This window comes from Solenopsis invicta, chromosome 10 (assembly GCF_016802725.1).
Source record: "Solenopsis invicta isolate M01_SB chromosome 10, UNIL_Sinv_3.0, whole genome shotgun sequence".
NCBI lineage: Eukaryota > Metazoa > Arthropoda > Insecta > Hymenoptera > Formicidae > Solenopsis > Solenopsis invicta.
In genome coordinates, this window is record NC_052673.1 from 12,025,063 (window position 1) to 12,051,864 (window position 26,802).

At 42.2% G+C, this 26,802-nt stretch overlaps 1 protein-coding gene across 1 annotated transcript in view; it reads left to right on the forward strand.

Moving 5' to 3' along the window:
- The first annotated feature begins 360 nt into the window (after nt 1–360).
- Nucleotides 361–26,802, forward strand: part of LOC105193176 (insulin-like growth factor-binding protein complex acid labile subunit) — a 207,146-nt gene continuing 180,704 nt past the window's right edge. The window contains exon 1 of the mRNA XM_011157533.3: nt 361–2,350. Coding sequence (XP_011155835.2) covers nt 2,240–2,350 — 111 coding nt within the window. The 5' untranslated portion in view covers nt 361–2,239. The remainder of the gene's footprint in view (nt 2,351–26,802) is intronic.

A 26,802-nucleotide genomic window follows, 5' to 3' on the forward strand; every position in this document is an offset into this window, starting at 1 on the left:
GTTTTAGAATCAAAATTCGTGATCCAAATATTTTATCGCTGGTTAGAAAAAAAAAAACCTAAAGTGAACTTAAGAAGCTTTCAGTTTTTAAATTTCAATTTTAATCTTGTCATATTATATAATCAAAACATCCTTACACCCTACTTTATACAATCTATAAATATGATAGAATTCAAGACAGAATTCTTTTTATAATTTTATGTATCAAGTTATGAATATAATTATAAATGCGAAAAAATTATTGTATTATACGAATCATAATTCGATTTAAAGTATATCTAGAACATTCCATTGTTTCTCTCTGTCGATTATTTCTTTTATAATTCTGTCGCAAATTACAGATGACGTGAAGTGGGCTTAAAAGACGCGCGAATAGTCTACAACTTATTCATCTGACGTTGGCTGCGAAATCGCGAGAGGGAAGGCAATCATGGCGGACGTACAACGCACGGCAGACGCGACGCTCGTCCGAACGGTGAGAAATTGTCCGTCATCGTTGCGAAAGGTATCGTAAATCTACGTGCGACGTGCTTTGTCGTCCGTTCTAAGCAAACAACATCCGAAGGTTATCGGTCAACTAATTACGAGACGGACTTCGAGACGATTATCCGTTCAGCATAGGACAAGAAAGATCGCCACGAACATTATGGATTATCGAACGCGAATTTCGGTGAGCAAATAGCGAGTGAGACTCGATCGAATTTGCGATTCGTATTTAATCGCAGCTCTCGCTCTTTCAACACTCTCGTTATCGGATCTGCGAATTGCGCGAAATTAGTCGTCGTCGCATTATCAGCGTCGAGCGAACGAGCCGCGCGTCGGGAGAAGAGATCGAGATTATAAGTCAAGTGTTACTCGTTCTCGGAAACGTGTGCAACTTCGCCTCCCCCATACGAGAGAGAGAGAGAGAGAGAGAGCGCTATCTGTGTACATACACGTACCCTCTCCCCTTCGGAGATTCGTAGCTCGATCCGTGCGGCCCTGGGACCGCGACACCGCCTATCGCGTGAGGCACACAGTATACGCGCGCGTCGTCGTCGTCGCCTTTGTGTATATGTCGCGCGGCCCCACTCGCACACGCGTACGCTCCTCGCTCCTGCCTCTCTCGCTCCGTCTCTCTCGGTCTGTCGCGCATACGCGCTCACTCTCTCTCTCGCGCCCTCTGCCCTCTCCATCGGTCGCCGTAACGCCGCGAGCCGTTGACTCGGCGTAGTACCGTCGGCGGCGTGACGCGGCGCTCTCAGTCGTGCTCCTGCCGCGGCGCCATCACGTACGTTGCTCCGAGCTCCGAGTTCGTCCGACTCCGTGCGGCGGATCACAGTTTGCTTTCCGCGGTTCATCGTGTTACTACGTGTGGAGTAGGTGGACGCGCCTTCTCTCTTCTCTCTCTCTCTCTTTCTCTTTCGCCTTGTCGTGTGTCGTGTGCGTAGCAGTGTATGTAGCAGAGAGAGAGAGAGCGGTGTTATTCTCTCGACCTTCGCTCCGAGATTTGTGCGACTCGCTAGCTCGCGTAAATCGGCGCGCCGTCTCGCCGAAAGTGCGAGCGTGCCGGACAGAGGAAAGTGCAGAAGAGTGTTGGAGAGTAGTGAGAGCGTAGAAACACAGTGAGTGACGCCCCGCTGTCGCCGCCGCCGTCGCCGAAATTCATCGTCTCCGTCCTCCAGCGGGCAGGCGACGACGACGTGTAAAGTGTACGTAGTCGCCGAACTCGAAGCGGACTCGAATCGCGAGCGTGCGACACATGAGGAGGAGGCGAACTCGCGGCGCGAGTTATTCGGACGAAGAGGAGAAGCAGCCAGCAGCGGCGCTACCACCAGCGGCTAACTTCAGCCTCCTCCAGCGAGGAATGCAGCTTCGGGATCGTCGTCTGCGGCCGCGGCCGGCCGCCACGCTTCGAGAGACATGACGCGATGATCGACGAGGCACCCGGTGCATCCGCCCTGATCGCCACCGCACCATTACGCCGCACTACCACTTGCCCTTGCTGTCGCCGACACCGTCGTCGCCGTCGTCGCCGTCGCCGCTGCTGCTCGCGTCGTCCTCCGCCCGCGTTCTCTCCTCTCTCTCCTCTTTGTGTGTGTCTCTCTCTTTCTCTCTCTCTCTCTCCTCTCGCTTTCTCGTTCTCTCGCGCGACCGTGTGTGTACGCGCATCGCCCGTAGTATTAGCGCTACGCAACGGCCCCCGCAGAGTGTGACGAAGTAAGTTTCTCGCCGTGAAAACGCGCCAGCCGGGAGAATCATGGGTGATGTGCACGGGCTTCTTCTAGTTAGTGACCTCGGCCAGGAGGATACCAACGCCTGGGACGACGACGACGTCGGGACGTCGGCAGCCGTCGGCATGCTCCGCTCGGTGAGTCAAACGTACACTTTTCCTTCTTCTCCGAATAATTACAATAAATAATTCGTCGCGTCGCGCGATCCCGTGCGACGGCGACGTGCAGCTGCCTGCCGGCAAGCTCCGAGCCCCGTGCGCGAGGAATTCGAAGGACGCGCCCCTTCGCGAGCGTTGTTTCCCTCGGCTTTTTTTTGCTCCCCCGCACATCAGATGGTTTCGCGTGAAATGTTTATGTTTACGTTGCAACCCGACACTTTTCTTTTTACGCGCCAACTCCTCGTTAACGCGACGTCAACTCCGTTTCTATTCATCCGGGAGAGCAAATAGAGATCGCTAGTTTACGCGATTGTTCTCTTTCTATTCATGACGTTCGATTTTACATCAGGAAAGTTCTATGAAGGAAAATATCGTGTGCGCGTGTATTTATTTTGAGCGAAACCTTTGGAGAAACGAATTGCATCGAATTACCGTTTGCGTCAATATGATTTCGATAAAAAACCGTAGCAAGAACGACGTTATTGATGACCGCGGGTCTGTTCGCGTTGTTTAAAATCTTTTAAAAATGTTTGCACTTGGAAGAAGATAAATATACATTCGGGCCTTTCGATACGTAGTGGATTTGTTACTTTATGAAATAGTCTCCGTATTAATTTATTCGACATCCGAATATTGTCGATCGTGTAGGAATACAACGCTGCCTACCGTAAACAATTAAGCACGAGCAACTAATGACAATTATCATCGGTGATAACGTTTGTAAATTGAATATTTTTCGATTCAAAAATGTCTTCTTTGCGCGATATTTTTATTCGAGTCGGACGTGCAATAACATTATTTAATTATCTTTCATGAATAACAAAATAGACGTCCGTTTATGAACGTAACAACTTCGTTAACAATTCGATAGATTATAGTACACGGTTTGGAAGTGTTTTATTTGCGTTTCGGTATTTTGTTGAAAATTCGAAATTTTGAATTCCAATCGTAAGATGTTCACGATGATCGTCTATGGTACCGTTTAGGTCGTCTAGGACAACAACCAAAGTATGCCAAAATAATTATATATTTATACATATTTTATAATTTATTAAATTAATATTTTCATATGAAAATACATATAAATATACGTATAATTAGGCGAATCAAAATGTCATTATATTTTGATTGCCGTAATAGTAATCAAAAATTCCACTTTGCGATTTGCTATTTGCCGAAGGAAAAGTTTTTCTGTTTGTCCAACTTCTGGATGTAAAAATCAATATCCTTGTCACTCTGAACTCTCTGGAGCACCGTGTTATACGTATCACGCAAGAAATCTGATGACGGCAATTACAATAATTATATTTCGAAGATGAGTAGCACTTTTTTCACGAATGCAAGATTGCAAGAGCTTCTTGTGTCAAGATGACTGCATCGGCACTCGACTTAAGAATCTCTGCTGTATCTATCGTAAATGCAATCGGTGAAGTATCCGCGCGAATGAGCAAGGCGGTAAAGAGTCGCGCGATAAATAAAAGTAATTATTATTATTATTACTATGAAATTTAATATTTGAAAATTTGATATTTAGAATTTATACGTCGCATTACATTTTCCTGTCGTTGTTGAGCCGTAATTGATTCGGCGGCAGCCGCGCATGCAAAATTAATTATTCGATTGTTACGTCGGAACTGTTTTAATTACATGCGAAAGATTGGGCCGTGCTACCGCGAATCCCAGACGTTCCAGATGAAACAGATTAAAGGTACGTGCGCGCATATAGTCTTAATACGGATGTGTGTTGCCCCGCACCATTAGTATTCTCGTGTTTAATTTCTATTTAAAGTTTCATGCTCAAAGTTTCGAGATTGTAGCAACTACGTCATGTAACTAGTAATAATGCATACCGACGCAGGCATACGCACACAGGCAAGGCAGACCCGCCCGCCGGCATTCGCATCGCGCGCCGCTAATGCGAATACGAAAGTCCCGAAAGTTCCGTCTCGAGAAGTTTAAAACTATGCGTACTTACATTGTCGGACTTTAAAGCGGCGAGGCGTGAAGAAAGATTAGACGATGAATAAACGGCCGTTAATGCTCGATATGAAATTCACAGGCGCAGGTCGGGGGGCGCGGCACTTGGCTCGCCGCTGCTAATGCCGCTTTACGGGATTAAGCCCGAGCTATCACGAAGACGCGCGACGATGACGAAATTAATTGATAATGTGTGACATAAGGTACATTAGTGGGGCGCGCACCTTGAAAGCGTTCCATGCAACATCACCGATATCGTAAGCTAAGATCTCGCGAAGATGCTTCTCTCTCTCTCTCTCTCTCTCTCTCTCTCTCTCTCTCTCTCGATCCGCCCTTTCTTTTTTGCATCACGCCTCCTATCGTATTCCGATGCATAATACATAAACTCCCGTTGACCGTGGAACATACTAATCCTCGTAATCCTCGTTCGGCGCATGCTTTGCATTTGGACGAGCTCGCGATTTAATGCGTGTCGCATGATGCGCGCATTGCATTTTTTTTTGTTTTTATATGGTCGCGCTGCACTTGCTTCTGCTCCTCGAAATAGCGATTCTCGGATTAACGCATCGGAATACACGGTGCATTTCGTTTATTTGATCAATCGCGCGACTGTCTCGTACACACTGTGGAATCCTTTCTGCATCCTACAACCTAATAATAAACGTCGCAGCTCCTATCCGCCTGTCTCTCAGTCCGTTTGCTATGTAGCTCCCTGCAAGCTTGAAAATGGTATCGCGAGCGGAGTCAAAGAAAAAGAACGGTGGCAGCGATACGAAGGACAAGGGGGGGACAGAAGAGTTACTGCAGATTGTTGTTCTTTTTCAACTTGCTTCTCATCTCGTTCACTTACTTTTCTTTTTTTCTACTTTGCTTTCTCTCTCTCTCTCTCTCTCTCATGGTTGTACTTTAGTTAAAATATTACAATTTATTGCTAGTGACTAGTTTTTTATTAATTTGATTTGTTGTTTTTCAATAATTATTTCTTTGTATTAATATATTTATATATTTGTTACGATTTTTTAATTATTGTTTTACGCCAATATCCGTTTTCGATAGTTCTTTGTGTTATTTCACGCAATAAATTTATATATTCACCGTTCTCTCTATCGCAGTTTGTGGATTTAACTCTTTTCACCAACAATATAAGCGTATTCGCCTTTCTTGCTGAATCAATACTATCACAAAAGGAAATTCTATAGACTCATCCGCCAGCAACTTATCTGCTGGTGAAACCGGGCATTAGGAGACATGCTCCCAAGAGTACATAATAAATGATTTTCTTTCTTCTTTACCCTTTAGCTCTTAGCGGTGTGGTTTTAGTGACGGGGCAGAATGAATTGATCCGTCCAGGGTTCGAATCGAAACCTGTGCGTGTCTCGCGCGTTTAGATTATTACACTCGATGGCAATGAGGCTTCTGTGGCATCGTTGCATCATGTACGCGAACGCAAGTTTAAAGCGGCTTAAAGTGCACCGTGCGGCGCAGTGTCAAAGACGTTAATGCCGCGCACGCAAAGGAAAACGAAATGCAAGCGTTTATACGCGCGGGGAACGAAGAAGTGACGGAAAATGATAAACGCGAACACGTGGGGAGGAGTGGAAGAGGGGCAGAAGGGGTTGCGTATTGCGTACATTTAGATTTTTTCGTAGCTATCACAGTGACGCGTCGAAAAATTGCTTTGCACATTTGCGTTTGTCAAAAACAACGTGAGTGGGCGAATCCAACGAGATTTCGCAATCGAATGTCCGTGCAATATGATTCTTGTTTTTAGCTAAAAATGGCCGACATTACAAATTTTTGACAAATGTTTCCGTTTAATTTGTTTTTCTGCAAGTATAACATGTAAGTTTTACAATATATGGGAATGGACGAAATAATGTGAACACAGAAACCTAGGAAATACATTGTTGTTTGTTTTATTAATAGAATTCGTTTTACACAATCTATAATTTACGACAGAATTCTGTTTCGTAATTTTATGTACCAAATAATAATTGTAAATGTAATTATAGAATGAGAAAAAATTGTATTATACGAACCATAATTTGATTTAAAATTATGTGTACAATATTTGATTGTTTCTTTCTTTCAATTGTTTTTTTTTATTCTCTTGTAACTTATCATATAAAGCGAGCTTATAAATTTAATCTACTATTTGTCTTTAACTTTACGAATTTTACTCTTGTTTGGAATAAGGTCGCACAGTGCTTCAATAGTTATTGAAATGTACCATATTTTCAGCAGAATATTTTTCAATTGATTACAGAAGTGAGGTTATACCGTTAAATATTTAATGAATTAAATTTAAATCAATTTCTTGAGTTAATTAACATTTTGTTATTTTTAACTTCTGTATGTGTCAGAATTTATTATTTTTACATAAAATATGTATAATAGTTAAAGGAACAACCTCGTCTAATTTATTTCTGTGATTAAATTGCTTAGTTTCAAAGCAAGTAGAGTCCTTATTAACATACCTAGTAAATATCCTATCTAATAAATGAAGCATTTTTATAGTTATCCTGCTTAACTTCATTGTTATGGCGACCTATAAAAACGACTGAAATTGGGTAGAATTCGACATTTATGAATTTAACAGTGCAGAGGAACAAAATTTGCACTATTTTCCAAGATTGTTCTTTAGAACTCTAATGCTTTTCCCGACCGACATAATTGTGTAACTTAAATATCACCGAGCCATTATGTGCACAGCAGTTTTGGACTGCGGAGAAAAACAGATTTTCCCTTAAAAGGTATTATGCTAGAAGAATGTAGGTACAGCATTGCACTGGTAATCGTTTAAACATTGATCTTATTCCAAACAAGCGTGTATCAAAAACAAATGTCAATAAGCTAACCTCTCATTAATAAAACAAATTGCGTATCTTCCAGATGTCCACATTATTCTCTATTCTCTGTGCGTACCAAAGAGATATATCAGATTATTGTAGCGCGAATCATGCATAATTCGCGGCGTTCAACGTGACCGCGAAGTAAACGCCGTAGGCGTTAAGAACGAACGAAGAGCCTCAGTAATCTATTTGTTATGACATTCGTTATGCGCACGTTTCCCGTATTAACACGCCGAATTAATGGAAGGCCTCGAGGCTTTGAAAAAGCTCGCAGCAATTTCCGAGATTCGAGATTGTACAGCATCGCGCAAAGTAGTAGCATCTCAAGCGCCCGAAGTTATTCGAGGCTTACGACTGCATTTTCAAATTACCGCGGCCCATTTCCCTTCTAATTTCCGCGAGCTTGTTTCTTAGCTGCACATTATAATTATTGTATAGCGGCGCGCGCCGTTTCCGAAGTTTATCGCGCGGCTTGGAGGCGGTGCGTTTAATATGCCAGCCGAGTTCCTCGCCGAGAGAGTTCTCCCTCCCTTCCCCCGTTCATTTCTACGATCGTCAAAAATTCGCCCGACCGTGAAGGAGCTGTCTGTTCCACGCGAATTTCCGACTCCCGCAACTTAACTATTAATACAGATGACACTCCTATATATAATTCCGTAACAATCGCGGACTGGCCTTCGCACGGCATAAATATTTATCGCCTCATTAACATATCATCGATTCTCGAGAGAATTCCCTTGTAGCTGTGAATCCCAGCGTCGCTAAAAGTCCTGTCGATAAAAACGATTAATCATTATCCTCGTGTAAAAACGGGGCATCATCGGCGGCAAAATGTTCGCCGATTTGAAAGAAAAATGATTTATGCATAGTTAACTAATAATTTAATCCGACGAATTCTCCGATTTTCCAATATCTAATTTTGATACGTTATTCATATTCGTATTGATTGCTTCCATTATGCATTGAATGAACGGCTCTGTGTTTTCAAAGTATAACATGTAGAGTGTGAAATCTAATTTAACGAGATTTGCAAAATTCGGCTCGAATCTGTCCGGGGTGGCGCGGCGTGCGACGCGCTACAAAATGTCCGTGAAACGCGAATGTAAATCCTCGTAGACGTCAGATGCGAGTTAGAGATTGGATATCGCGACGCTGCCACCGTTATTGCCGTTTCTTCGGCAAAAGTGGATGGGAATCTGAGTTGAACTCGGTGATAAACGTAGGTGCGTGGGTGTTCGTGTGTGTATAAATCCCGGTCGCGAGATAACGCCGCGGGGGATATCGTATTCTCGTTCGGATACGACTTTACGTCCCGAGATAACGGCCGATGGTCCGAAGGCCTATTAGGCCCGGAGACTTTTCTTATCTCACTTTGACTAGACGGCGCGGCCGAAGACTTAACCGTGAATCAGCTCAAATTGGAACTAATTTCTTTGCCTTTGTGCCGGCGTGTCGCGCGATAATTTAATTAACGCAAGGGCAAAGTAGCACGGGAGGGCTGATACCTCGCGCGAGATGGAAAATTACACCTGAATTAGGTTCCTATGCGGGGCGGAATAGCGGGCCATTATATGAATTAACGTATCCAGTGGCGCCGTGCGCGTGGCATGGCGCCGCGACGCGAGGGGACGCGTATATGCACCCCGCGCATATGTCGCTGTTAAACCCTCGTGCATAAAAGGTTCGATATTTCATCCGACACGTGGTGTTTTCCTGATCGTTCCGGCAAGATCCGCCACGTAGCTGAAATAAAAGCTTTGACGATCCTAATATATCCTTCGAGTATACGCTGTCGTATTTTTGCATTCTCGAGCTACGCTAAACCGTCGTTTCTTGATGTAAAAAACGTTTAAAATTGAAGAACGCTTACATTAAATAAATTATGCTCTTGCGTGTCTCGAATATTTTTCACCATCGTAATCGTCAAATAAAAATTATATAAGTTATTAAAGATCTAAGAATTAGATCGTTGAATAAAAATTACATAGAAATACTAGCAATTTATAGAATATTTAAAAAATAATGGAGAAACGCGAAAAATATTTAGAATTTTATATTTATTTGTGTCGTAAAGAATTAATTTTGATATATAACCGTCGTTTAAAATGATCCATTTTAAATTGGGAACACAATATAACGTGTACCTCAATTCTTGGTCAATTCCCATCAAACGACTCCGCTTTTTCTTTCTATTGGAACGAGATCATTCAGAACGAGCGATCGAGAATTTTCTGCAAAGACGCGCGATTAATTTCGCTCTTCGAAGCCCCGCTGAAGAAAGCTCGAGGTTTTCCGTCACGCGCTGGCGAACGATAAATGGATGAAAATAGCCGGGTCGGGAATACTCTTGGTATCCAGTGGCACTAGCATCAGCGTGGCGTAAGACAACGCTTACCTACCTACGTGCCCCGAAGTACTCGACGAGGACACGTTGAACCGGTACTACCGCTTTCCCTCTTTCTCCCTCTCTCTCTTTCTCTCTATCTTTCTCTTTCTCTCTTGTAAGTCTGCCTCTTGTAACTCGTCCTCCCTCCATTCTCTGTTCTCTTCTCTCCTCTCTGCCTCTCTCTTCCTTCTTCACTGTCTTTAATGCCTCGTTCATTTCATCTCCCTCTTCGAAGCATGCTATGCCGAGCTCGAGCGCATCTCAATGCAACCGAACCGGTACGCTAATTATCGTGGTGCAGCGAGTGAGCGACTCCACCCAATACACGATACAGATCGGTACGTGCGTCTGTAATACGTGCACACACGGTAGCGTGGTGTGTAACACACGTGCATAAATCAATGGTAATGTCAAGAACGCGAATTCGAGAGTAGTGTTCGAAACTATATATACGTTCTCAATTCTGATTTTCAAGGAGCAATCCGCTGAGATCAAGTTTGATGTATATATTACGGTAGCCTTCGAGAGAGCAACTCTTTTGGCTTTGCGTAATTTGAGCTTTGCGGAGAGGGCGATACCAAGAAGAGTCTTGTCGATAAGATACAAGGAGAGAGAAAACGTTTATTGCCGTTCTATGCTAAGCCAGAAGAGGTATAGGTAGGAAAAAGGAGTGAGACAGAAAAAGAGAGAGAATGTCTATTATAACCTTGGTATCAGATTTCTAAAAAGCACTAAGCAATTAAGTTACCCCCTCCCCCACTCCCAGATGAGACAAGATAACAGCAATAAAAGTCACTCTACATTAGCTGTAAATAAGTTTTATTATTATTATTATTAAGAGAAAGCCACAGAAATTAGTGAGCAGTAATGAATTCTCGCCCCTTTGCAATCAAGAATGTATGTCGACATGTATGTCGTGTATAATTATGCTGTCCTTAATTAAGAATTATTTAGCTGTATATGGCCACACATTTAGCTGCACTTTGCCACATAAATGTACTGTAAATATGAATTAAAAAAATTAAAATTTGTGCTTCTATTTCATCTTCTACAATATACATAATGTAGAACAGAGACTCAAAATCGTACCGTCTGTGTGAAAAGGAAAAAAGTTAGTTGTCCATTTCTTGGAAATAATTTTAACAGCCATTTCGAATTGTTCCAACTTCGTTCTACATTGTTTGAAAATTCTTTTAATGGAACTATACCACAGCAAAATGAGAAAATCTTTGTCAGAGAACCGAACTTCGCATAATCGCGACGAGATGCTTCTCGAGAGACTTTCTCGGAAAAGCGTGGACTGTGTCAACGTGTATCTTTTATTCATGAATCTTTTTTTTTTCTTTGGCGCACCGTTAGAATTATGTGTTACGAATGTATTGGTGAAGTTTCCTCAGCGAAAGTATATCTTACCGCAGTATTATAACTTTTGTCCGGCTCGGCAACTTTTAATGATAGTTTTATTTCACGCGTTTCCTATCGCCAAAGCGCGACTACGAAGTTTGCTATTAAGAGAGCACACAGATATGGGAATCTGCAGCGTTGAGTTGGAGTATATCGAGAATATACGAGGCCGCCCTGCTTGATATTTTTTATTATTAACGGCATATTTATCGATTGGATTTGGAATTAAATCTTTGCAATTGGTTTTAAATGAATTTTAATGTGCCTGTGGTTTGCTTTGTGCTCAATTGTCGAGATTACACATTGCAAATCCAAGTGTGTAAAACGTACAGTCACTTTTTACGCATTGAATTAATTTTTTGCGTGTAATTTTTATACTTTTTATGTATGCTCAGACGTGTATCAATATTAAATTTCACGTCTGAGCGTGTAAAAAGTACAAAAATTACACGCATATAAATGTGTAAAAAGTGACTGCGTGATTTTACGCACAAAAATACACATTTTGAGTAGTAATTACGGATTGATCGGTAATTGTTTTGTGATAAATTCAAGAAAAAAAAGTGGACTCTAAATTCTAGAGACATATTGTCAACAGGTAGCACAATGCAAACTGAATGCGGTATATGATGCACCTTCGTTTAACGATCCACTGTGACAGCGACGCAATTTTTTACGCTAACGATCGAGCAGCCAGACGGGCATTACAAATTTTTATATCGACGTTATTAGAGTTCATCAATATCCGATGCACCACCACTGCCGTTCTGCGAGAGAAGTTATTTCCCTCCATTTCTATATCGGCTTCCTTCTGCGCCTCGTCGAGTGGAGAGCCCGCGGCCGAGGCAAGAAGGAGTGGTTGAAAAATTTGAATGGCTGAACTCCTGGAGCTCATAAATCTAGAACAATTCCACGGTAAAGAGAGCGAGAGAAAGAGAGAAAGATGCATTTCTTCTCATATTCCTTTTTCGCTTTATCGGCCCGCTCTGCCGTCGCGCTTCGCCGATTTAAGTACGGTTTTGTCGCCGGTCGGTCGTGCGTTTTCCAATTCGCAAATCGCTTATTTATTAACGCGATTCGCATCGATAATCGATAGTGTACCGCGTGTGGCCGTTATAATGCGATCACTGCGTAATTACGCTGCAGGGACTGTAAAGCGTCAAAACTATGTGAAGTATTGATCATAACGTATTTCGAAACATGTTTCGTAGAGCGAATATATTCCACATACAAGTCGCATGGCGTGCTATGTGTCGCAAAGTTACGATATATAGATGACACATAAAGAGAATGTTCCGTAGTCGGATACGGAATATTCTAATTATACGTTGCGACACGTTGATAACATCTACCAATTTCCCTTCATTTGAAATTTTCTAGCAATACTCGTTAGAATCTATTATTATTAAATTATTTATCATCAGGGCTCTTTCAACAAGATCTTTCAAGATTTTCAATTTTTCCTATGCGAAGCTGGCTCGTCCCATTAATGAGAATTCGAAAAAGATTTGCGAAATCCAATGTTAGGAATCGAAGCACTTTTCTTCGTAACATCATTTTCTATCTGTGAAATTTCTCAGATATGCAATACGCGTATCAGTATACGGGAGCGTGACGCTAATGGTATCAATTCCTTTCAATCTCAATGTTTGACTTCCGCTCTTACGTCATTCATACGGTTCGCCGAACAAAAATGGATACGAGCTTCGTGTTCGGATAGTCAACGAGATCAATCGGAAACGTTATCTTTCACCTAGCCAAAGTAAAGTCCCCCCTCCTTTTCAATCGTTTTACAAGCGGCTTTTGTCCCTCTCGCTCGGAAATTTTTTCTAACGAACATTTTTCCGTTTACGCTTTCCTTCGTTCGGACGATTTAAACGCAGCGTATTTATGGCTCCTCTAAATAATCCCTATCCACTGCAACGGCGGCGGCGCACGCCCGCGCACACGCGCCGGATCATTGTAATCTCGGATAAACTGTATTTTGATAAACGAGTTTCTCTCCCGACGGGGGAATTCCGCGTTCGCTCGCGTGCCACCGACAGCTTTGCAGCGAATCGGCCGGAACTTTCGAAGCAGGTTAAATTGCGCGATAGTCGATAGACCCTGTTAGTCCGCGTACGTGCAACACATGTCGTCCGACATGTATTCTCCTTCGTCTATTAGACGATGGAGAAATATCCTTGAAATTTTGGCGAGCTTATTCGAGGTAATATAAAAAAAGAAGAAACTTTGAGTATCAACTCGAACGAATATTAAATGTATCGATCAAGGAACATCCGCTAATCTCAATTAATATCTCAATTTTGTACTGCAAATTTTCCAGTGGCGTTTAATTAGTGAAGAGAGATACGTTTGTTCTCTCATCTCGGATGTTGGAATTTTTGTTGAAATTGTTGCTTTATTTTGAGATAAATTGAAGCTTGTTTTTACGTACGATAAAGAGGCTATTTCGGGCGCGCATTTACATGAATTTTTCTCTTAATTTCGAACCCTCGAAAAACTCGCAATCCAGAGGTATTTCCGTACGCTTCCTGCACAGCTGTGCACGATTCTCGTCCGCACTACCTCGATGCGCCGCGCCTTTTCGAGAAAGACGTATGCATCCTGGAGCGCGCAGCGACGTACATACGCTGTACATCGTCGGCGGCAGGCAGCTCATTAATGTTTTCAAGATGAGGACGTGGTCCCTTTGACCTTTTAGAGAACGGCCGCGTACGCGCGAGTAAGCAAAGGCCCCCCCGCCCATGGAAAGCCGTGAAGAGAGAAGTAAAAAGCGCGTCTGAAATCTCCGAGGGATTCCTCGCTGCTGTATCTTTCTGCTTACTCGCGTCGCGAAGAAATCGCGTCTGTGTGCTTAGGGCAGTACTCGAGAATAATGACGTTTCTCTCAGAGTTAATAAAGATGCGCGCCTCGTTAGCGCTGGCAATCGATACTTAATTAACGTTCGCGTGATTCCAATTAAACTCCTATTGCGTTAGGGTGCCGTTACGCGCGGGCCGTCTCTTTGAAAAAAACTTAGCTTGCCATTTTGTCTTTGGTTAAGACTCTTTTCCTGCATGCATAATACTCGTTGGTTATAATCGACGGAATAATTGATGCGCTAAGTGCGACGTATATTAAGTTTTTCATTTTTGTCCAAAGTTTTTGTCTATGAAATGTTTTTTTACGAAATTGTTTTTGTAAATTACTCAATTCTATTATTAAATTCATCGTATCCAATTTTATCCAATTTGAGTTTTTTTAATCATTCTTAGGTCGCCATTGCTCCTACACAATATATCGTTAATTTAACTAACAATAAAGTTAAACAAGTTAACTATAAAAATATAAAAATTAATTTTAACAATGTTAAATATGAATTATTATTTACTAGATATACGTTAATATAATATGAACATTATATTTATTTTGAAACTATGCAATTTAACCATAGAAATGAGTTGCTCTTTTAACTAGATATTTTGTGTTAAAATGATAAATTTCGGTACACGTAGAGGTTAAAAATAACAAAACGTTATTTACCTGAAGAAATTGATATAAATTTGTATCTCTGATATTTAACAATACAATTCGCAAAATGTTAATGCGCACGGGAGAACAATCGTCCAGCTTCTTTCCATCTTATTACGATCTTTAGACCTGATTTTACAACCGCTCGCGCTGTCGAGTCTATTTTAAGAACAATATCTCGATTATCTCGCGTGCCGCGATCGTAAATAGCAGGAGGGAAAGCCCGTACGCGCGAGTTAAGATTTAAAATCGATCTCGCGATATTATCGGTACTATAAATAATTCCGGTACTTCCGAGCGTGAAATACGCTCGTCGAAGTGTATCTCGCCGGCGCGAAATATTACTCCGCCCGAGAAAAAAGTATCGACTGCCTGGCTTACTCTCTTCAGTACGCTACTTCGTGCACCTTATTGGGCGGGCTCGTGCGCCGCCTCCGAAAAGATGTTTGTTTAGCTGTGCGAACGAATCTATCGGGTGTCTCGTCTCTGGTTTATGTCGCCGCGCGTATCGCGACGTGCCGCGTTTTGTAACCGCGCTTTGTGCGCGACAATGACGAAAGCCCCCATCTCGTATTTCGATCTCTGCCCGACCGCAGATGTCCCGCGGCGTTATTATTCCGTCTTTCGTTTCGTTCCGCTCGATTCTTTTTCCTCCGCGTACAACACCGCGAGAATCGTGAAAAGAGAATCCGCCTTGTCCGGTCCTTCTCGTTCGTTAGTACGTACAATAAGAAAAAAAAGAAGAGCGGTGTAAGGGGAGGGGAGGAGAAGTTGCGCAAGATGGTTGATTCGGAAACGAAAATGTCGCTGATATCCTGTGCCTCCCCTTGTAGAAACTTATTAAAGTTGGTCTTGTGTAATATGAGGCCTCGATCATTGTTTATTAGGGATGTCATAAGAAGGATTTTCTTATTTTAATCTGATAAGCTCCCGATCACTACTTATTAGAAATGTCACAAGAAAAGTTTCCTTATTTTTATCTAATGAGACCTTTATCAGGAGTTAATAAGGAAGTTTTAACTTCGTACTTTTTTATTAGAGTTAACTTATAAGGACCAGAAAAGGTTTTATGAATGACGCTATTATACATGTAAGAAAAATATTCAACACTTTTCAGGGCATAATAAAAGCCTTTTATTCAAATACTGTATAATGAGATCTATATTTGATATTATTTAAAATAGAAAGCAATGGAAATCTGAATATTTTTTTTTTATATATAAGAGCTTGTGAATAATTTGTTGAACGAATATAAGATATAGACTTAAATTCAGATCAATTAATCGTCCTTATTCAAATCTAAATTCAACATTTTACATGTGATATTAGTATTTTTGCTATCAGTATTTTGATTATTAACATTTAATATAATGTATGAATAGTTAATTGGAAAATATCAATATTTATCAGTTTGCTATCTGCTCAAAAATATTTTTCCTCGTGTTGAAAAAGTTCTACCACAGTTCCACGATTTGTTTAACGATTGCCCGTACAATTCTGTCGATCCGTGTCGACTTTTAGCTTCATCGGTGCATCGATGCAACGGAACGTCGATACTCGGCATACTTAGTTCCGATAGATTCGCACATGCCTCGACTGGACAGCGTATCTATCGGGTGTGAGTTCAATAAAGCGGCCTCAGTTTCGCGACCGGTATCTCAGGGCCGCCGACCACCTGTCTCCACCTCTCTCCCGCTCGCCGGACGACCGATTGCGAGCACATGCCACCTATAACACGGCTGTCCCCCGGCCGTTAACAATTTTGGCACGATTCCCCGGAGGCACGCCCGCTTCCACCTCTCGAAAAGACCTTTTTCCATTCGCGCTCGCCTACTGTATGTCGCTAGCAGCCTCGTTCGCAATGGTCTATGCATTGCCCCGTAATGCTTCTGTTTTTGCATCGTGACCTATAGAATGCGAAAAATCGCCTCGCGCGAGCTTAGCCTTCCGTAAAATGCGGCATTTAAATTAAATCCAAACACTCCCATAACTGAATTGCTTTACTAATTGCCCATAATGAATCGTTATTCAAGAGAAAGAGAAACACGTTACTTGAGCATCTTTTAATGCATTTGAATAACGATATTGATAGGAAATACATTACGGTAATGTTATACATTAGCTACATTGATCTTTTTTAATTATAAAAAGACTCTCACGCATAATACAATTAATCATTTCGCGCTCGGCTTTCGCACATTTTATCGATAATGTAATCTTTTGTTTAATTCTTCTTCACCATTTTATAAATGTTTGCATTTTTATTGCGTGTTATCAGCTCGTAAAAAATAGTGTACAATGTACAATTAATCGTATGTGAGATAAGTTTTTTTAAAGTTTGATTTGGTACATTGTGAAAGCGCTCTCTCTCTCTCTCTTTCTCTCTCTCTCTGAACATCTACCATTGATATATCTTTTGTTAATTTTAGAAAGTGGATCAGTGTTTTGATATTTACGAACTTATTGATATTTTTGTCTATCAAATTCGCAAAACAAATTTATATACTTTGTACACATCGCAATCAAATGGCAAGACTGAGATAGCGTCATTTATTTTAGAGCACCGTCATTTATTATCACGGCTGTTATAAGCGTCTCGACGTCCTTGTGCGATATTCTTTTGTAACATGGCGAATTTAAATACTCTTTATGGAGTATAGTCCGTTACACGATAAGATATCAACGCGTACGCGTCATGCATATCGCACGGCACGTGCTCTTATTATACATTACACGCAGATTATTCTCTGACGTTTGCATTAAACTTTGGGAGAGTATTCAGAGATTAATCCTCTTCGTCAGAAATTTAATGGAACGCCATCCTTTCCAAAATGATAGGATTTTCAACATTGTATATTTTAATTAAATTTTGGGTTAAGCTGTTAAAGTCTTTGAGTTAATTAAACAAAAATTTTTTATCTCTGAAGTATAATTTGTCAAAATCTTTTTAATTAGTACTTTATGAAACATATTTCTTTGATTTATGCAAAAGAAAGGTTAAACTTGTAAGCTCGTGAAAGCCTCTATTTAGAAATGAAATCGTATAGAATATATTTAAATATATTATAAAAATATATGATTTAATGGGTTTTAGTTTTGAAATTTATTTTTATTTTAGACTATTTTTTTCTTAATCAAGTCGAAATTGCTTTTAATGGTATTCACTGAATCGGCGCACAATTACGAGAGAATAATATGACTAAGTATCACGTAAGCGTGTATATTTGTACACGTTAATGCTTTCGCGCGGATTAGTCACGAGACTCGCGAATACTTTCGCGTAACTTTTTACTTTCCTTGCGCCCGAGTTGAATTTAGTTAAAACTTTTGGAAGCTCTCGGTTAACGGCCGTGAAGCCCAGTAGCAGCGAGGAGGGGAGTCGTATGTTTCCAATTTCTCGGAAAATTTTGAACCCGAAGTAATTTTGTTGAACGCGCGCGCGTGCACGCGCGGCTTTTCGTCGACGCGTAGGTGCCTGCGTATAATCTTAATGCTGCGGATCAAACGAACGGCGCTTCAAACCATTGGGGGAGAGAGAGATGCTTTCCACCCCGCTACGTTTATTTAATTAAAAGTTTCCCCTTTCGACCGATGCCATGGAAAATGCATATATATCTATCGTCGTGTCGCTAATCTATCGCCTGCGGTAAGATATAAATTCCGCGAGAGTTTTAGCACATGGGGGAGATGCGATTCGTTGGTGTCGAGACGCCGTGGCCGATGCTGTTTCCACGTGGTGAAAGCCGCTTCCATGCGGCTTCGGAAAATAGCCGCGACGGCTTTGCGTTAAAGAATAATGTGCGCGAATAAAAGCCTCTCTGTCTCTCTTTCCACTCGGGAGGATTTAAATAGTGGGAGCTAGATGGGAGCCTGTGGATCGATGGTCGAGCCAGTGTTTACGGAAGTTTCAACCTCGACCACATTTGCCGCGTGTTTTCGGCGGCGCAACCGCGCGTATACATTCTCATTTTCCGCGACGATGTTCTGCTTCGATTTACTCGAGCCGCCGCTGCTGCTGCGTCGTGAAGTTCCTCCTTCGCGAGGCGACGCGAATTAGAGCCTGGCTTCGTTCCAACGTAACGACTTCATCGTTTGCTCCGCACGGAAGAAAATATTAGTAACATTACTCTTAACAAGGCGCCGGTATCTCGCCGACAATTAAACCACTTTTTTTCCCTCGTAAATTCCATTCATCCGTCGTCGTAGCCGTTCTTGTCGTCCTCGTCGTTCTCATCGTCCTTATCCTCATCCTCATCCTCTTCATTCTCTTCATCCTCTTCATCACCGTCGTCGTCATCGTCGTTGCCGTCGTCGTCGTCGTCGTCGTCGTCGTCGTCGTCGTCGAGGCCGTCGACGTCGTCTAATTTAACATCGCGTGTTATGTACCGATGAATACGGTGCATTACGTGACGACGCTAAGTTTCACATTTTACATTGCAAACGCGCAACGGTTCGATATTCCCTGTACGCAAAGTCCGACAGGTAGATCGCGTCTGATGATATTTTGCAGTGAACGGATAAGCCGCGTCAATATAATCCACTTCATGTCCGTGATTGATGCCGATTGTTACGACGATAGCTCCGCTCGATTCCCGGCATAATACAGAAATCCAGCTTTTCAACGGATACTAGCGCGCGCCGCGTCCGGAAATTACTCGTTCGTTGACTTTATTCGCGTCGAGTTTCCATGCGTCCATTAAAAGTCAGTTGAATGCCGTTCGCGACGCGACATCGCCGTCAGCTAATTGCATGCGATACAAATCATTATTTAATTCATTAAAATTTCCGGCGCGATTAAGCGGGATTATCGGGTATTCTTTGACGCGCTGAAAGCGACCCCTTTCATTTTTATAAAACATATTCGTCGAGTCGTAATAACGACATACACATTTGTTTTGCGCAATCACGCGTGAACGCAATCAGTATTTTGATGTAAAGTTGCACGCTAATTGCACGCAAGTTAACTCACAATTAAAAGTACCGTGATAAGATTAGTTGTAAAAGGAAATAACTACGGCAATGTTTGCACACGGTTGACTATTTATTCAGAGATTTGCTCGACTTTCGCATAGCTACTTAAGTATTATATCTCTCGAGACTGCAGTAGTATGCATTGTTAAGCCTGGAATGGCGACCTACCTTTTCGCAGACCTGTACTGAATTTTTGTAGCTGTAGTAATATTTTTCTATATACAAAAAGCTTTGTTGTGTATAAAATTACTTGAGCTTCTTCCGCGTCTTTATTTCTCAACTATATTTGTTCTGAAAGCTGTCAGAAACTCTTGAGAACTCTAGAGAAGAAATACATAATTCTATCGATTATGTCGAAATTCTGAAAGCAGGACGCTAACTTCATAAAGATCTACATACATTTTCGTGATGTAGAGAAGAATCTCGCAAAAGAATTTGGGCCGCCCCAATGTTATTATTCATCATCGTTATAAATCGCGACCGTAAGGTTAACTCCGCTAGCAGCGGAAACGTGTCACTATACGTTAAAAATTCAGTAAAATTAGAACGCACCGTTCCCGAAGTTCACGTGGCTCTGGCGTTTAAGTTCTCGAGAGAGAACGCGGCCGACGGTCCTATATTTCATTTTCAGTCGCAAAAAGGTAGCGCGAGAAAGAGGCTACCACCGAGCATTGTTAGCAAGCGGCTCGCGAGCAGAAGTAATGCCCGACTCCGCATTGTTTCCCATTTACGTATGCCCTCGCGCCTGCGGGAACTTCTTGTTTCACGAGGTTTATATCTACGACGTCCTCGCGCCGCCGTGCTTTGGGATCGCCGGCAACTTGTGTATTGAAACTTCTCCGAGAGCAGCAGCAGCAGCAGCAGCAGCAGCAGCAACAGCAGCAGCAGCCCTCGCCACCGTTACCGCTCGTCCTCGTCCTCATCGTCTTCCTCGCTCTTGTCCCCGCTCTCGGTCCGCGTTACCTCGCAGCCGCGGAAAGGCGACATTAATTACGACCGTCAAGTTTCTCGACGACGAAAGTCCGTTTCAGCGCGTGGTGCGCGTTGCGCGTCGAAAAGTTTGCGGTGCCTTCCGCGGTAGCAATTAACGACACGTTCATCGGCGGTGGTCGTCAGCGCTCGTTGTGCAACGGCGCGAAAACGACGCGACTCTTGGCTCGTTTTTCGAAAACGCCCTTTTCCGCGTTGCCGCGTTTTCGTTCCCTTTGCCCCGCGTTTTTCATTCTCGTTTCCAGTTGACTGCTAATGCGCGACCGTGGTGCGAAATAAACTGCCGCGAGTATCGTTCATCCTTTCTCGGCAAGAACCGCAAGGAATATAAAGCGACGGCGAGAGAAACCGCGAAGTGGCTCGACATCTTACACCGGCCCTTGTCGCGATCACGCTTTACGCGTAAAGCGTTAACTTTTTACGAGGTCGGACGATATTGCCTTTTTTTCACACTCGGGGAGAAAAGGAGACTACTACAGCGCGATTTTAGTTGGTCTTGTCAGCGTTTGTAAGATCATTCGTAAACAGCGATGCTGTTATGATGTAGCATTTGCGGTACATTTACATTATTTGAGAATTGTATTAATTTTAAAGAGAGAGAGAGAGAGAAAGAGAGTAAGCTTCTTATAAAATGAATAATTTAATAGTTAGATTGTAAATATCTTTTTAATGTAAAATTTATTGTACAGCTACAGAAAAGATTTCTGGATTTAATGTTATCACTCTTCTATAATGTGTCATAAAATAAGATTGATATAGAGACAATGATAATTATCATTAGGAAAGGAATATTATATTCTTTGATGGAAACATTATTAAATCTAAAATAAAATGATATTGATGCTGTCTTGTTAATTTTTTTCAGATTTAGATTAAATAATGGAAATTTGTGATGCTCATGATATTTTTGGTTTAACAATAGATTGGTCTGAGAAAAATTTGAAGAATGTTTTTTTCTGATAAAATATCATGACGAAGACCCACAAGGGAACTGCTCGCTTCGTAAATACCAAAAATATCTCGTCCCATAGCTAAAAGGTCCATAAGAACTTCCGCTGTAAACAAAGGCTGTACTAAGCCTCCGTGAATGCATTGATTATAATGCATCGCATGTGAATCTTTCTTACCAGAGAGCACTTGATCGCGCGGTCTCCTTTCGGTGATATTTCAAATTGCGTAGCAATTAATCATTATAAAAAAAATTTTATTTTTAATGTAATAATATTATAAGCTGAAATTGATGTGTGTTACTATAATTGTCTTAAAGTAATAAGTCAATCTTATTTAATTCGATGAAGGAGAATAAGAATTGGAAGAAATTTTTTAAAAAATTTGCAATCTAGTTGTCAACTTAACAATTATTGTTATAAGCAATAATATATAGCTAGGGAGCATAATTAAATTTTCTAACCGCATCATATTTGATCATTAATCTACTTTCAGACAACATTCGCGACCGTCGAAGTGAAACGCGTCGAAAGTTCTGACAATCCCGCCACGACACTGACATTAATTACGTCGTAATCAAAGGAAGCTGCGACGAGCGCCGAAAAGTTTGCGCCTGTTTACATTGCCAATTAACAGCTGCGGTACGCTAAAACTAGACGGATAGACGTTATAGGCGCGTTTTCCGTTGAAGTAAGCTTCTTGTTATCCACGCCGCTTTTTTCTACTCTCGTATTCTGCACCGTTGCATCCTTGCAATTTCACCCTGGTGCAAAATAAACCGTCCGCGCCTTGACTGTTCTTTCAAGCAAGAAATGCGAAACGCAGAATGATGAAATGCAACGCGGAGCGCATGCACGATGCGCTGTGTAAAGCTCGTATTATGCTTTTGGAGACGTACGCTTTGATAAATTTCGCGACTTTATCTTTGCGTAAATTTAAGTCGAGGCAACATCGCGAAATTATTGACCATTAAAAATTGCACGATATTGATATGAATTAATAATGTTGTTATCAAAACGCGTAAAATTTCAATTATTTTTTAATTAACTTTAGTAAGGCTTTAGTTTAAAGTTTATCAAAACATTTTATGTTCGAAACTCGGTGGTGAATATGGAAAGCGTCTATGCAATTTTTGCTGGGGAAAAAGATTATCATCAAGTTTGAAGAGACACTTCTCAAGCTGAGTAAAACATCCCTAGTATATCTTGCATATAGCTGGGAGAGTAGTGCGCGCTGAAAAGAAAACATGTCTTGCACACGGATGTAATCGACCAGTCATAATGCACTCGTTGCACCGCCGCCGTGCTGCACTTTAAACTCGGCCAAGCGGGATCGCCAGCTTGATGAACATCCCCGGGCCCGGATTTGCAAGAATAAGCGGCAGATTACGGCCGAGCCGTAAAAAGATTCTCCGGAAAAACGGCGTGTTTAAGCGCGTCATTAACGATATTAGCGGTTTCTCGCACGAAGATGCGTTCCGCATCGCGCGCTCGCCTCGAATGAGATTTTTCATGGAGCTTGAAAGTTTTTCGAATCGCGCGATTTATGCGAGACGGTTTTAATATTAAAGCTTTAACGAGAGGCCTTGTAGCGGAGCCCTCGTATTTTCATAAATTCTAAGCGAAATTGTCGAGATGTAATAGAAGCGGCTCACGGAATTGGACATTGAAACATTGAGATTCATCACAGCTACTGTTCTTCATACTCGGAATACTAAACGAGGCTCTTAAAAAAATGGCTCACTTACTTTTCCGCTGTATGCTAGGACGTTTTCTCTTTGTACGAGCCGCATGTGGATAACCTAATTATGTTTTCTTTACCAACTTTTCTGTCCGCAACTTGTGAATACGCCACAGCATCAATCAGGTGTACACGTCTTAAAAAAATAAGTCGTAAAGGTTTTGACATTAACATAAAATCTTTATTCTTATTTTCTCCAAGGTACTAAAAGTGCTCTTTTTGCCGTCGGCTAAAGTCGTTCCCCGTTGCAATTTTACGGTGCGTCTTGCGTAGCAATTTGATGAGAATGCGGATACGTCGCTCTTTAAAAATTAACCGTGAAAAAAAATACACGTATCCGCGACGGGATGCGGAAAGCGCGTATATTGAAATATCTCGTCTGTGCCACTCGCCGCAAAAACGCTAAACTGTCGCGTCGACAAACTTTCGTAGCCGTGACGGGGGCGTGCGTATGTGTGGGAGAGCTTGCTCTGCCAGCGCGCTGCAATTAACAACATTCGCGGCGGTATTGTCGACAAACGCGGAGGCGTGTGTGATGCATGCACGTGGTGCACCGTGATGGTGATGATGCGCGGCAGTTCTCCGAGAAGGGGAGTAACGGGGAATGCGGCGGAATGCGCGCGCTTTATCCCATCTTTCTTCGAAAACACGCTTTTTGTGCTCGCTGTTTTTTTTTTCTTTGCCACGCGTTTCTGTTTAACCCTCCCTCGGCTGCCCCTCCCTTCCGCTCTGCGTCGGTAATTTACTCGCAGCACGAAATAAACCCCCGTTACCTTGACTACTCCCATGCCGGGTGTTTCCGTCAGTTTTCACGGTTGCGTTTTTATCACGTTGTATCGCGCCGTGCCATCGCGACGTCGACTGTAAGGGCCTGAAGGGGAAAATAAGAGGGCGGGAGGGAGAGGTTAGCGAAGGGAACCCCCCTAGCCTCGTTCGTGTGGCGTCCTTTCAACGCGAGGTCTGACATCATTACCTTTTTGGTGTCTCGTTGTTGCGAGCAACGCAATTCTATATTTCAGTTCCGCGCGCTGATCTGCGTCGGTTTTTTTTTCAAGTCTCCCTTTACAGGTCAGCGTGTAACGAATGAATTGAAGGAAAGACCGAGATAGTAGCGAATCGAATGCATCCGGTTTGGACGAACGGGTCTTTGTGCAGTTTGTGCATGGAAGGGAGATAAACGTGTACCGGTAAAATAAATGGTTCGGTTTAAAATAATTTTTTCCAATATTTTTCTTCCACGCGCCAACCGTATGTGCGAAGATAATGTCACACTCTGAAAATACTACTCGTCCGGTGGACACTCAATTCTAATGGATATAATTGATTGGAAAATCGAAAAATTATCGTCAATACGACATTTATTGAATATATATTATTTCAACAGATAAATAAGCATTAAAAGCTGCATATAGTAGCTATTACTTTGCGAGATAATATTTCATTGTGAGTGATATTCTTGTTCGCTGACATATTTATTTCTATTGTAGTTTATATTATTCATCTTTTATAATTTATTATGCCGTGATCATCCAGCCGCGCGCGTAAATTTTATTATTTTCAAATTCCGACGGAACTTCCCCAAATAAAATATCATACGTCGACTTTAACGTTCGCAATTTTCTTCGAATATCTTCCTCGATTGTGCACCGATTCATTCTTATGACGCTATGCCGCGCGTTTATTTTATATTCCGGAAGTTTGCCGCGCCGTACAGTGTGTCGTTTGCGACTTCCCGAGAACTTGGATTGCCCGCGTTGTACGTCTCGCCGTGCCGGAAACTGCACTGTGTACGTGAAGGGTCGGTATTACCCTGCGGATAAAAGGGAATTCGTTTCCATTCTCCGGATTTTTCTCCGAAAATTTTGGGAAAATTTTCAGAATCTCTCTCTCTCGAATATTCCTTGAACGATCGTATCTTCATCCGATCTTTCGTCGCTGCCGACAACGTCGGATTCTTCTCTTCGTATTGCAATTATTTCCGACTGTGATATTAGGGAAACAGTTAAAAGTTGAAGGCTGTTTGGCTAGGGTAAGCTCGTTCCTACGTAAAATCGCAATTGAACTGGTTTCATTCGACCGCGTAAAATTTCGGAATATCCCTGAGTGCTGACTAGGGCATAATCTAATTTTGAAAGTTGCACGAAGTTGCGCTCGGCAGAGCAAACAAGAAGCGGCGGAACTGTTCTCTTGTGAACCGATTTTTCCAGAATCAAGGAAGACACTCTCGAGGTCGGGAAAGCCCTGGTGTAACATCCGGTGTTACGTGAAATCCTTCGTTTCGTTTTCCCTGGAAAGCAGAGTTTCGACAGACGCTGGCATTTGTCTTTGTTTGATAGCGATACTACTGATAAAAATTGCAGAAAAGTCGCTGATACGCATACGAGTGCGTATTTGCTCAGTTGGAAGAGACTTTTATCTATAAAATAACTATAAAATACATGAAAAATGTATGAAAGATTTTAATTCATTTGTATCTGTAATATTTATTCGAATATGTAAAAAAAACTTTTGGCATTTCGACGAAGAAACCCACGACGACTTTTTTGTTACGGCTTCGCGTGGAGTGATTGAAAAATATAAACGGCGGATCTCTGGCCATGTAACACAGTTCATTCTTAATTCATTAGCGGTGGAATCTCGCTTCGTAACATTTACACATTTTCTCGGGAAGCCCAGACGTAAAGTTTCAACCGTATTTTCATCCGGTCTGGAAGCAGTTGTGGTTGCCTTTACTAGATCACGATGCTGTCGAGTTTCGCATTTACACAACGCACAAATACGGGCATGCAAATACGTAATTCAAACCAAACAGGTCAGCCCTCGGGCGGTACTTCTGTTAATTCTATTATGCTGACGGCAGAGAAGCGTCAAAAAGCTCAAAGCTATGTTAAGTTGTATATTGAAAGCTGAATCAATTGTGATGTAATTACTTACGTTAGCGCGAAATCTATGTGTGGCCAAGTGAGTTTAATGATTATGTCCACGTTTAGCCATCTTTACTTATTTCTTTCGTAGTTCTTAGGAAATGATTAGGTTTTACGTTTATTTAAGTACCAGCTACATCGTACAACGTATCGATGTGCATCTCCCATCGTAAAGGATACTTAAATTGACAGTAATTGGAATGAACTTCTTTCGACTAGATTTCGGTCGAGCTTACGCACAGCCAATGACCGGCTAAACGTGTACAGAGCTTCATCAAACGCTGGACCGATCAAAGGCCGTGAAGTCTCTGGTGAATACCTCTCGTTTGTTCGATTCGAGGGCACGCCATTATCTCCCGCTCCTCTTATTAACGAGCTTCATGGTATCGGGACGACCGTTCCATTATTCCGAAACGATGCCCTCGTGATGGCAGCGCGACGAGGGATTTTACGAGACAAGAGACGAAAACCGTACGCGGCATACAATATCGGGTTTGTCCGACGTGTTTACGGATTCGTACATAATGTGCATCCCAACACACCGCACGCCGCATACGCGACCGCGTACTTGTCCTCGAATAGTATCGGAAGCTCGGTCACTGTCGGTACGCCTTTCATAAAGTCATTATCCCTTGGAGGCAGAGAGCGGGAGGACGGGGGCGGGGAAGGGAAAGCGCGTCTACGCACTGCTGGCTATTGATTATGCATCCCAGTTATTGTCGATG